At 29.6% G+C, this 12,535-nt stretch overlaps 4 protein-coding genes across 11 annotated transcripts; 2 read left to right on the top strand and 2 right to left on the bottom strand.

Moving 5' to 3' along the window:
* Positions 1–73: 73 nt before the first annotated feature.
* Positions 74–3,130, bottom strand: Fbxo42 (F-box protein 42). 3 transcript variants are annotated; one of them, XM_085661332.1, is made up of 7 exons: positions 3,025–3,130; positions 2,358–2,742; positions 1,935–2,278; positions 1,716–1,873; positions 1,362–1,632; positions 1,138–1,268; positions 74–1,066 (listed from the first exon to the last, which is right to left on the bottom strand). In XM_085661332.1, exons 2-7 carry the CDS (start codon positions 2,491–2,493, stop codon positions 511–513), a joined length of 1,596 nt encoding a protein of 531 aa, XP_085517458.1. In that variant the 5' UTR covers positions 2,494–2,742; positions 3,025–3,130; the 3' UTR covers positions 74–510. The 3 variants fall into 3 exon arrangements, with proteins under 3 accessions (XP_085517458.1, XP_035718673.1, XP_035718674.1); XM_035862780.2 differs by lacking the exon at positions 3,025–3,130 and adding an exon at positions 2,880–3,018; XM_035862781.2 differs by lacking the exon at positions 3,025–3,130 and adding an exon at positions 2,880–3,016 and having other exon boundaries at positions 2,358–2,766.
* On the top strand, positions 3,093–4,700 carry Pex14 (peroxisomal biogenesis factor 14). 3 transcript variants are annotated; one of them, XM_085661333.1, is made up of 5 exons: positions 3,093–3,191; positions 3,435–3,489; positions 3,687–4,010; positions 4,089–4,324; positions 4,512–4,700. In XM_085661333.1, exons 1-5 carry the CDS (start codon positions 3,172–3,174, stop codon positions 4,675–4,677), a joined length of 801 nt encoding a protein of 266 aa, XP_085517459.1. In that variant the 5' UTR covers positions 3,093–3,171; the 3' UTR covers positions 4,678–4,700. The 3 variants fall into 3 exon arrangements, with proteins under 3 accessions (XP_085517459.1, XP_085517460.1, XP_085517461.1); XM_085661334.1 differs by having other exon boundaries at positions 3,174–3,191; positions 3,288–3,489; XM_085661335.1 differs by lacking the exon at positions 3,093–3,191 and adding an exon at positions 3,220–3,298.
* Positions 4,701–5,218: 518 nt separating this feature from the next.
* On the bottom strand, positions 5,219–9,709 carry Dd (CTD nuclear envelope phosphatase 1-like protein dullard). 4 transcript variants are annotated; one of them, XM_035862272.2, is made up of 6 exons: positions 8,822–8,887; positions 8,657–8,726; positions 8,345–8,411; positions 8,057–8,258; positions 7,747–7,964; positions 5,219–7,424 (listed from the first exon to the last, which is right to left on the bottom strand). In XM_035862272.2, the coding sequence occupies exons 3-6, from the start codon at positions 8,400–8,402 to the stop codon at positions 7,279–7,281; spliced, it is 624 nt and encodes a 207-aa protein (XP_035718165.1). In that variant the 5' UTR covers positions 8,403–8,411; positions 8,657–8,726; positions 8,822–8,887; the 3' UTR covers positions 5,219–7,278. The 4 variants fall into 4 exon arrangements, with proteins under 4 accessions (XP_035718165.1, XP_035718164.1, XP_035718162.1 ...); XM_035862271.2 differs by having other exon boundaries at positions 8,813–8,871; XM_035862269.2 differs by lacking the exon at positions 8,657–8,726 and having other exon boundaries at positions 8,813–9,709.
* Positions 9,710–10,042: 333 nt separating this feature from the next.
* Positions 10,043–12,505, top strand: DCP1 (decapping mRNA 1). The gene is made up of 4 exons (XM_035862971.2): positions 10,043–10,425; positions 10,601–11,048; positions 11,133–11,615; positions 11,720–12,505. The coding sequence occupies exons 1-4, from the start codon at positions 10,217–10,219 to the stop codon at positions 11,954–11,956; spliced, it is 1,377 nt and encodes a 458-aa protein (XP_035718864.1). The 5' UTR covers positions 10,043–10,216; the 3' UTR covers positions 11,957–12,505.
* Positions 12,506–12,535: the final 30 nt, after the last annotated feature.

The following is a 12,535-nucleotide window of genomic DNA, read 5'->3' as shown; positions in this document are numbered from 1 at the left end:
TTCACGCGCGCATTTGTTATTAAAAATAATATAGGATCATCAATAAATTAAATTATAAAATTTGCAAGTTTGATATTTGAAATATACTCTATTTATGAAAATAGAACAAAATGTTTGAATAAAAATTTTGCAATCAAATAACTTATGTCCGAAGTATTTGATTCTCTTGTATTTTAAAATTATTATCACATCAATTCCATTACCTTACATCTATAGTTTTAGAAGTGAATAACTTCCATAGTATTTCCGTCTTTTAATAAGAGATAAGAAACATTAAAATTTGTCTTCTTTCAATTCAATTACTATCAGAGATTAAATATCGATTCCAATCAAATTTCGACATAATTCGCAAATAAATATTGACATTTTCTATTAGTAACATAAAATTGCATGAAGTGACATTGGTGCTATCATATATCCATATTGCTATTAAATTAATAAAGATGATAATTTTAATTTCGTTCTCACACATAGGAATCTTGAAAACCAAGCTTTCACGTTTATATAATATTATATAATATATTTTGGTGGATTTATAAAATGCAGATCATTATACACTTCTAAATCATCCACATCTGGCTGAGTTTGCATATTAGTTTGCTCTTTGCGAATACCTCCAAAGACAATTAATTCTCCTCTTCCCATCACAAGCGAATACAAAATTCTTTCGTCTGGTCCTGATTGATCAATTTCTTTCAAGGGAACCCAAGATGCACTACATTCATCACAAAGTACTTTGCTTATATCTAAAATAAATATAGATAACGTATTCTCTGTTCTTTTTGCAACTTTCGTTTGTATCTTTCTACTTCTGATCTTTTCTTCCATCTTTTTAAGATATTCTAATTGGCGCTGCCGATTGATACTCAAATTATTATTAGTTGGTTTATCACGAAATGCTGCCATACTCAGTGTACTGTCACAACAAAATGGCACGATCTTAGAAAAATTTGATTTTCGCGATGGTGGATTATTCATTCTACTTTGTGAGGGTGATCTTGAGAAAGACCCATGCCGGCCATTCACATTTTCATCCGTATCTACGTCTGCTCTATGTCTTTGTTTACTGAGAAAAAGATTTATTTAAGAACATTGTATATAAATGTAAGATTTGAAAGATCGTAAAATATCACAAACCTTTCTTGCAAAGGAGATACGTCAGGTAATCTGGATGGTCTTTGACAGGTAACATTTTTCATTGCTATGCTCATGTCATTTACTTTAGCATGTCGCTTGTTGTTACTTAACACAACAATATAATTTCCAACCTAACAAGCGAAAGTATATATATATATATATATATATATTTATATGATGATAAATTGATCGATTATGTTTTAAATGAATTTATTATATGCCACCTTGCAAGCCTGATGACACCAAATACGCGCCGGTGCCCATTCTGGGTGATATAATATTACTTTTTTCCATTTCCATGTTGGCTCTGTCATATTTAATAACCAAGCATCATTCATGGCTGCATTAGGACCGGTACAACCTCCTAGTACAAGGATATGCCTGTCTCCTAAATGAATTTGCGATTGGCCATAACGTGGTCGTGGCTTTATAACTGCTGTGGTTTGTTTATGCCAAGAATATGTATCCAAGTTTAAACACCACAAGTCATTGGAACTACCTCAAAAAAATTCAAAGCATTTCAGGAATTCTCAATTCGATTGAAAGAATTTAAGATGCGACATAATAAAAGCTTTTACCGAAGTCCACAATGAATACCACCAAAGACAACCATATTGTTTCCATGAATTGTTGCGGAATGAGCTGACATAGGTGGTGGTGCTTCTAATGTGTTGATAGCATTCCATTTATTTGTTTCTATCGAGTAGACGTGCAATTCATTAAACAGCTTCCATTGCTAAAAAGGAAATATTATGAAGAATGTGTCATACGAAATAAATAAAAACGATTATTTGTACCTGATGTAAAGGATAACGAGAAGGATAAGACCATCCACCAAACAGAACGAAACTCTTTTTGTAATACAACATAGTAGCACAAGCCTTTGGTGATGGATAGCTGCCCATTGTGATTGGTCTGACCCAAGTTCTTGTATCTAAATCTAATCTCCATAAATCATTAAATGTAGTAGAAGTTGCAGTACATCCACCAAATACATACATGGAGTTTTCATAAATGCAGGCTGAATGAGAATGTCTTTTGCTTATCGTAGGCATTCGAGTTTTTTTTGGCCAAAGACTCCAAAACAAAGCACCAAATGATACAGCTTTGCGAAAGTGTGCCTCATTGTGCTCTATAACATCTATATAATAAAATATACGTTTGACAATTATTACAGATGAAGAACATTATTAACAAGATTTCAGTTATAATATACATACTTTTAGTTGCACGAAACCATCGTTTTGAGACAAGCTTACATTCTTGCAAATCTTTATAAGGAGGAATAAGACTTAAAATATATTCTAACAATTCATCCGGTAAATCATCAATTCTGCACTGCATTTTTGCTGACATTAATAAATCGTGTATTGTTAATTATATGTAACTTTAGCTAATAAATTCAAGATTTTTGGTTTACAATATTAAACGGCTTTACTATCACAATACTGCTCTCGGAGATTATAATCTTCTTCATATCTCTTTTACAAATTTTTTATATTCTTTTTGTTTATAGATAGTTCCTTCAAATGAAATGCACTAGCTCTTCTTTCTTCTATTATATATCTAGTTTTTATTTGCCCTTGGTTATCGCCCGTAATTATACTGCAAAGACAATGATGTATAATGCTAAAGAGAACCATGATAATTTTTCATTAGATCGAATTTTAATAATTATCAACGACAAATCAAATTTATCGAAACAAATAAAGATAAAAATATAAAAAAAATATCGTAATTACATTGTGAAACATATTTGTATTTTATATGGGTTTTTTTATGTGAAGGTTAATTAATTTTATCACAGATTAAATGATCGTAGATTAAAATGCGACACAACACGGCCTACAAGGTTTAAATAAAAGATGATAAGAGGCGACATTTTACCTTATTTCAGGGAGGCAATAACTCGCATACAAAATTAAAAGTATAGTCAAGCTTCCATTGTACATAAAGTGAACTGATTGGCCCTAACATGCTGTTATCCGTGCTCCTTAGTGGTTAAATTCATAACATTCAACATACGATATTTTTATGAAAAAAAGGAAAAACTTGTAAGTTCTACTTAAAATTTTAATAACACTTCGTACAGAATGTAAAACTATTACCGATTATAAATTATCATCAAATGCGTATTATACTTTTTTGAGGCGTTTCCAAGGTATTCATGAATATTTATAAATATCATTTCTGGTAATTTGGTACCACTTACTTATTACCATAAAACACGATTTCAATATTCTCCGTATAATAAATAATACAAAGTTATATTAAGAATATGAACTATTGTCTGATAGAATGACTGGTCAAGATATATCTGATATTAATAATTCTTGCCTGCGTGAAGATTTAGTAAGTAAATTTTATATAATTATAATAGTTTTTATACACTTGTAATATAAACGTAAATAAATATTTTATTTGATGTAGATTTTATCGTAATGTCATTTTCGATTTAAAAATTTATTAATTGTACTTTGTACCATTATGTAATTAATCTTTTATTTAAATTTATTATTTCTATCTCTAACAGTAATTTCCTGTTAAAGGTAAAAGCGGCAGTACAATTTTTTCAACATCCTAAAGTTTCAAGAACTCCATTCAATAAAAAGCAAGAATTTCTTAAAAGAAAAGGTTTAACAGAAGAAGAAATTAAAAGAGCTTGCGAGTTAGTCGGTATTGATATTAATGAGGAAAGGAAATTCGAAAATCAAAATGAATACACAACGATATCAATACCAGATAATAGACCTCCTTATCCATACTTCCAAATGCTATCCTCTCAGTCCACATTATTACAAAAAATTAAAGAATTTTTTAATGTCACCGCTGTGATCGGAGCTACATTGTATTGTGTTTATTGGTTTTATAAGGTATATTATTTAAACATTTTTGATAAAATTTATCATCTGTAAAGTAAGGCATCAAATGTTTTTTTGCAATTTTTATAGGAATTTATTAAACCATTTTTATATGGTCGTAAGAAAAAAGATAGTATAACAGATTCTGTTACTGAACTGGATAAGGCAATCCAAAGTTCTATAAAAGAGATGAAAGATTCAATTTCGAAGGTGGAGATCGATGTAAAAAGATTATCACAAAATCAATCGATCGATATAGCAATTCCACAGCTTGTACAAGAACTGAAACAAGAACTATCTAGTCTAAAAGCACTCCTTCTGTCAAGGTATCTGTTTGTCATTAACATATATTATATATTATTTTGGAGACATAAAATGTTCTATAATATAAATGATTATAACAAATAGTAATCTTGTACTTTAGTATTCTTTATATTTTACATATGGAAATCGTGATCATTGTACAGAGCGTTATCATACATTTATTATTTTATTATATTTATTTTTAAATAGAAAACAGTTTCCCAGTGCTCCAGCATCTATTCCATCATGGCAATTAGGCACAAGTACAGTTCAAGAAAAAGCAACAGAAAGAGAAGATGATGCTGGAAGTGGAAGTAGCACTAATAATTCAGATAGTTCTTTGGAAATTGTACGAGACGATCCACCTAAAGATTAAATATAAAACAAACAAATAAATTATTTACAGCTTCCATCAATTCACTTTCTTCCATCTTAACAGTCTTTAAAGTGCATAAAATATATTCTGTAACACATTATAAAAAGGACAAAAATCTTGTTTTTTATTATCATTTAATGTTTGTAAAAGTGTAGCCTGTATATAAAACTCATACTATATTTTATTATACAAAGTTTACTATCAAAAGAAATATTGAAAATGAACTTTACTTATCAATCAAATATTTTTTGTACATTAAACTTTATCCTAGGTCCGTTTTACTTACGGTTTTTTTTTATCAAAATATTAACATGAGTATCAAAATCATAAGTGCTTAATATTGTTATAAAAAAAATACGTCTTGTTCAGTTTACATTGAAAAATAATAATAGTAATAATAATAATAATAATAATAATAATAATAATAATATAATAATAATAATAATAATAATAATAATAACAATAATAATAATAATAATAATAATAATAATAATAATAATAATAATAATAATAATAATAATAATAATAATAATAATGATAATAATAATACATAGAATGAAATAAAATTTGAAAGTTTGTAGTTTTGCGTGAAAAAAATTATTTTCTATGGTGTACGAATATGTAGAGTACATACATTGAATATGTAATATTTATGTGCACACACATATGTTGTTATGTACATGGAAATAATCTTTTTTGTGTATACTAATACAATTTCGTTTCGTTAAATATTGTGTCTATGTTTCTTAGCAATGGCTAATGTTGTTTTGAAACATGTAAAATCATGTGAATATATTATAAATCAATGTAAACAAATCCTTCAATATATAAGGTAGTCATTGTAAAGATTATCAAAAGAGCTGTTTAATAATATTTCAAGAGAAAACTTTAATTAAGAAAAAATGAATTACGATTATATATGATTAATTTCATGTTTTGAACAGCAAAAAGTGTAAAAATACCAGTCAAAAACATAGTTCCTCTTATAAGTTTTAGTAGAATTATATGGTAATTGCTATTCATTTAGTTATGTATCTGTATATTATTTTACAATATTTATTATTTGATAATTTTTTTCAGCAGAATCTGTTATACCCCAACCCTTTTTAAGGCATATAAAAATTCAATTATTCCTATACTAAACGTTTTTTTTTATCCTATATATAAATAAAGAATTTTTTTCAAAAAAAAGTGTCAACCTTTACAATGATCATCCTGTATATCAAAAAGTAAGAATTGTTCTCCATTGAAAGTTGTTTATTTGAGAACATGTTATTGGTACTTCAATCTAACGCACATGAGCATATCTTAATTTAAATAAGTTTTTAACATTATGTAAGTTTGATATTTATACAAATATATACAATTATGTATATACGAATCGTTCAATATAATACGAATATTTTGCAGCATAGTGCTTAATGAAGCATTAGTTATTGATTAATAAATGAAAATATAATGTATAAAAATCTAACAAAGCACAAAAGTACCAATTATTGCTTTTTCTTTTCTTCTTCTTTTTTTGTTTTTTTTTTTTTTTTGTTTTTTTCCTTCTTTTTTAACTTTATTTCCCTGTCCTCATGTTTCTTTTCTTTAAAGTACAAATGAAATATAAAGCAGTGTGCTGCAATTGTAATATTTTTTATTTACTGATCGATCTTAAGATATACATATATGTATATATCCATTTATAATAAATATTATATAAAGTTTATATTCTTAATGACTTAATTACATTCTTCATACATACACACTAGCCACTCCATAATAAACACATTCGTTTTCTAATTACTGCTAATATGTACATAATATTCATCATTAACTCTAGATCGTTAGACAAGCGGACAGAGTATACAGGTATATGCATAAATTCATTATTTTGCTGATTTATTTCTTTTTTTTCTTTTTCTTTTTTTTTCTTTTTTTTTTTCTTTATTTATTTATTTATTAATGTCACAGGTTGGATTTACTGGTTGTAGTCCTCAATTTTTTGCAAAAAGGAAATGTTTATTTTTTCAGTACTTTTTTTTTATATCTTTATTAATACTTCTTTATATTAGACATAACTCAGACAGCTGCCTCACTGATACAGTGAGTTACAGCAGAGTCTATTTGAAGTATGACTTAGTATGTTTCTTTCTACATTCTAGATTGATAATGTACAATAATAGAAGTATTTCAGTTTCATCATTTCATTGCCATGTGTGCCAAAATTTAAATAAAAATAAAATTCTCCCCTTATGAGAGATTTTGTCAGATATAATTAACGTGTTTTCAATTTTTTAATCTTTGGCAAATGCACAATTAGAAAACAGGTCTTTCATTTAAATACGAATCAGATTGTATACAAAAATTATTCTATAAGATTTTGTGCTGATATAATAATTGGCTGAAGATCCCATTCCCTTTGACACACACTCGCTATATTTTGCATAACAAGTATACAAAATGAGGACAGGGTAAGGGGTTCGTCATCTCATTATCTGGACAGCATCCTAATATGCCTATTACCAATAACAATAATAATCCTAATCTAGACACACTAAATTATTACACGATTGATTGCTAGAATGTCTAGTACATCAATCAATTAAGATTATGCTACCAAGTATTATGTAACTGCAAATTTCTTGAAAGAACTGACCGCACGTCCTGTGTAAAGCGTAGAGCATCCAGAACAGGTAGCAAATTCAATAAAGCAGTATCTCCTGCATCGCTAAACCATGATTTGATAGGTATTGCATTGTCTGTTACAATAAAATTAATTATATATATATATATATATATGTATATATAGGTATATATATATATATATGTATATATAGGTATATATATATAATATATAATATATATATATATATATGAATATTATAGCTTATATTATCAAATTCATTGGGAATATATAGTCTAAGATAGAATAAAAATTGTCTGCTTTGTACAGACAGTTCTACTTAGTAGAAATAAGCTTCAAATTTTATCCAAATTATCTATGTTTTTACAGCACTATTGAAATTCGCTATTGCTATGCGAGGTATACTAGCAAATCGTAAAGTAAATAGTATCACTTACGTGGATAAGCTCTATAGGCTCCAGGACTATTATCAAGAATAAAGACAGAAGCTAGATCTGAACAAATGGCAGAAAGATTTTTAGTATAGGAACCCATTTCTGGAGTACAATGCTGTCTGTAATATCTGCGCCTTAAAATACCTCGATTGTTATCTAGTTTATCTGCCACAGCTGCACCATAAATTTCCATGGATGCAGTGAAAATTACTAATTCATACCTAAATTTTATTATGATAATATCAATTAACATAGAATATTTTTACATCCTATAATGCATAAAGTAAAATATTATTTTAATCAAAGAGCTTACCATTGACTAACAATGTCCAAGAAAAAATCTACATGTGGCCTTTTATGAACAAAAAATCTAACTGGATGTCGATCTATTGTTACTTTGAGAACAAAATCTGGAGGTGTACCAGGCCTAACAGTTGGCCTCGCTACTCCATCGTGATGAGAATGAATTAAGGTCTCATCCAAATCAAGTACTAACACTTTTCTTTTAACTATATCTGTAATATATATATTACTCATTTAAGAACTATAAATCATAATAGATAATTATTTGAAAATGCAAGTAGAGTAAAATTTTACTTACTAAGTCTATGCCTTGATAAAGGAGATAATGGGAAGATTTCATACTTAACTGGCTGCATTTGTGAAATCTATATAAAAATTAATTCATTTTTACTATAAAGACAACTAATATTTTAAGCGTTGTCAATGAAAAGATTTGTATACAATTTCTATCGCCATTAACGATTAATATAAAATTTCAATTGTGTGCGCGCGTATGTATTTGAAGATAGAAATAAACGTTTGATTTATTTTTTTATACTATCGCAATAATAATAACATATCATTGGGACGATAGAAGATTATGCAACGAGAAAAAGATATATTTTCTTACTGTATGCTGTAAGCTTTTTGGAAAAATCTATAGACGCGAATTGATATCGCAGTAGTATATCTTCTTCGTGCTAGAAGAGAGAAAAAAGAAAAAGAAAAAAAAAAAAAAGAAAAAGAAAAGAGTAAAACAACTAAGAGGCGCGAAGCACCTACTTACGGCTCTAACCTGCTTCTTGAGTAGAAAACAGACGCATGTCCACACGCGGGAAGCCATCAAGAGAAAAGCTCTCATTCCCATCTGCAATTGTTTCAGCATCTCTACTGATATTATCACCGGGCCGAAGTCCGGCAACGCTTTATCTCCAGTCTCGTTTTCTTTTCGAGTCTCTCTCTCTTTACCCTTTCACACTCGGCTTCACGTTGCGGTGGTCACAAACTTTATCGTAAACAAACGTTATCTTCCAACTATCTTTAATATAGTATATCAGTATTATGATACATATTGCAGACTCCCATTCGGAGGTTTCACTTTACACGTGGAAACAGATTTTTCCATATTTTTTGTATGTTTTCATAAAAATCTATCAGCATAATTCTCTTACGCACATCACATTGCAGCCGCCATCTTTCGCAGATCGACCCAATTTTTCCATGCGCTACGCCACCGCGCATAATGCTGCCAAATATTAAACGTCGTACTTTTGTTAACGCACTTTCTTTCCTCTTAAATAGAAAGATGTTGTAATCCATGAATAACAAAGAGAAAACATTTCGTAAATATATATTAAATAAAGAATCTGGGCGTTAAATCTTTTTCAATCATTTTTAATTTTTGCCGCACTTTTTAAAGCCGCTCTTTTCGTCAGCGCTATTTCTTTTATTTTCAAATGAATATTATCAATTAGTTATCTGTTTTCTCCTTTTCAAAGTTTCTCGATAACATAATTCTATCGTATAATGAGTTTTGATACAAGAAAAAGAGTAATTTTAATTCATATGTTGCTCCTCGAATGTAATACTCGAATGTATTACGAATACTATTACGGATATCAATGTATATAGAGGCAAAACAGTATAGGATGCTCGATAACTTGTTACATATTCCCTTGGAACTGGTAAAAATAAACTGAGCAATAACAGAAATATATCACCATATATATCCTATATTGTTTTTCAATCCCGCCGTTACATTTAGATATTTTTGAAGAAGCAACCTAGAGGTCGTACATTGACGTCGCAATAAAAATTAGATTATATATTTTTGTCAACATTTCAAATGATTGGTTTAAAAGTCATCGATTAATATGCATTTTACAGAGGAATAAGAATCGTTGATTTGTTTATGGTAATAAAATTTCTAATTTGATTTGGACCAATCGCAAAGCATTATGATCTTATGGAAAGACCAATGACAGCGTCATCTTACAGAATATCTACGAATTAACGAATGTATCAACGACGTAAGCCTTAATGTCTGTTATGGCGTTTATAAGAAGCAGCTGCTCGCGTTGCTTCAAAATACCGGACTTGTAGTAAAAAGTTCGTTCGAAAAAGTCGAATCTTGTATTGTTCGATAAAAAAGTTTCTATTTTTTAATTTTTGTGTTAAGTTATCCGACAATATGACGGACTTGACGGAATTGAGAATGAACGTGGCTGCGTTGAAACGCGTTGACCCCTACGTGAAGGATATTCTAGAGACAGCGACTCATGTAGCTTTGTACACTTTTAATGGAGATAATAACGAATGGGAAAAAACTGACATCGAGGGTGCTTTATTTGTTTACTCTCGGAACGGCGAACCGTACAATAGTATTCTCATTATGAATAGGTATTAAATCTTTGTTATTTTTTTTTTTTTTATTACATATTATAAATCATATATATATATATGTACATAGATATTTATATGTGTATGTAAATGCACATGCATATGTAGGATTACTCTTTACTTATATTTATCCATAGGTTGTTTCTTTTTACCTTCACGATCTCTATTTTTACAGATTGAATACAAATAATTTAGTAGAACCAGTAACGCAAGGCCTAGACTTACAGTTACAAGCACCTTTTCTATTATATAGAAATTCACGGTGTAATATTTATGGTATTTGGTTTTACGACAAAGAAGAGTGTATACGTATAGCAGCCATGTTATATAAACTCGTTATGGAGTCTGAAAAAAATCGAAAGGCAGCTAATAAACCTTCCATTCAAAATAAAAAGAATGCAGGGTCTAATGCGAATAATGTGGATATATTTAGTATGCTTAGTAAAGCTCAAGAGGATTTCAATACGAACAGAGCAAATAGCGGAGGTGGTAGTACTAAACCATCTGAAACCAAATCCCCTACCAATACCCCTGCGACGGATAATAATTCTGGACCTTTTGCGGCTCCATTAGGTCCTGATGTTACCTCGCAAAGTGTAATGGATTTCTTTGCAAAAGCTAAAGTTAGTATTTATTTGATCATTTTGACGCAGTAAGCGTCATACTATTATTCGACATGAAATTGTTAATATGATTTTATTGGTTAGGTAAATACTGGGCATTTCAAAGCCGGTGATCAACCTACCGCTATAAATACAGGGACAAATGAAAATAAGCCATTACTATTGGCACGTTTAATGTCTCATCCAGCAGCACATACATTAGAACATATCGAAAAACAACAGAGATCGATAACTCCACAACCATCGACATTGCAATCACAAACACCTGCTGCTTCTACGACATCGATTAACGTAGCTAGTATAACTTTGTTAGGCAGGTCTAAAAGACGGAACAAAACTGTTTCCCAAGACACGGCGATGTCTACGTCAGCATCAGTTTCTCAAGATCTTCAGCCATCGGTAAACCAAAGCACTAGTGAAACAAACGGTTCATCTGGATTTCTTAGGATACAATCACCAACAAATACAACATCTTCTAACATAACCAATCATCAAACTTCAAATATTATTACACCTAGCAATACAAATCCTCTTGCATCTTTATTTGCTCATGTATCAGGCAATACAGTAAGGATAATTTGCAATTATCTCTTTTTTCTTCTTTTTTTTTTTATTTCTCTATTTCTACTTTTTCTACTTAATTTTCTACACAAATCTGTTATTCAATGTAGGCTTCAGAAGATATTATCACGACTCCAGCTTTATCGGGTACGGGATCAGCACCTGCATTGATACCTCCTGTAATGTTTGCGGCCCCAAGTCCTGCAGAACCATTAGCTAGGCCATTAGAACCGCTGACAAGGAATCAGCTGCTTCAAGCTTTTAATTATCTCTTGAGAAGTGATCCAGATTTTATCAACAAACTTCACGAAGCTTACGTTAAGTCGTTCGGCGAAATTGTCTTCTAAATACATACTACAAAAAAAAAAAAAAAAAAAAAAAAAAAAAAAGAAAAAAAAACTACAATTTGTAAGCGATTAATAAAACGCATCATGCGGGTTGTGATTATCGACTGACGATATGATCAAGAGAATTTGATATTCCTAAGTTACATATGTGTACATAATATGTCATGCTTGAAATTCGATTGACATTAAAATAGCCGATCACCCAATTTGGGAGAAAAGGCAGGAATAAATGAAAATATATATACCTTGGAACAGTATTTTTATAAACTAAAATGTTTTCTTCTCCAGAACGAATTAGAAGTGCAAACGGAGAGTAATTAAACGTGAAATATGAGTGATTATTACAAAAGAAGGACTTGGATATGAGAGATTCTGTACGATTTCAAACTGTGATGCCAAAACATTTATATTATACTAGCGTTTTATGATTGCAATTTCAAATCAGGATAAGAAGATTTTTTGAGCCGATCAAACAAATGTATGTTTTATAGAGTAATGACGTACCCTTCCCATATATCGGGTATTGACGTGGTATGTATATGTAATTCCTAAAAGAAGAAAAAAGAAAAAAAAAAAAAA

The sequence above is a fragment of the Vespa mandarinia genome, chromosome 14 (assembly GCF_050613455.1).
Source record: "Vespa mandarinia isolate Hongniang chromosome 14, ASM5061345v1, whole genome shotgun sequence".
Taxonomy (NCBI): domain Eukaryota; kingdom Metazoa; phylum Arthropoda; class Insecta; order Hymenoptera; family Vespidae; genus Vespa; species Vespa mandarinia.
The sequence above is the reverse complement of the archived record's forward strand: the minus strand, read 5'-3'. Positions and strand labels throughout refer to the sequence as shown.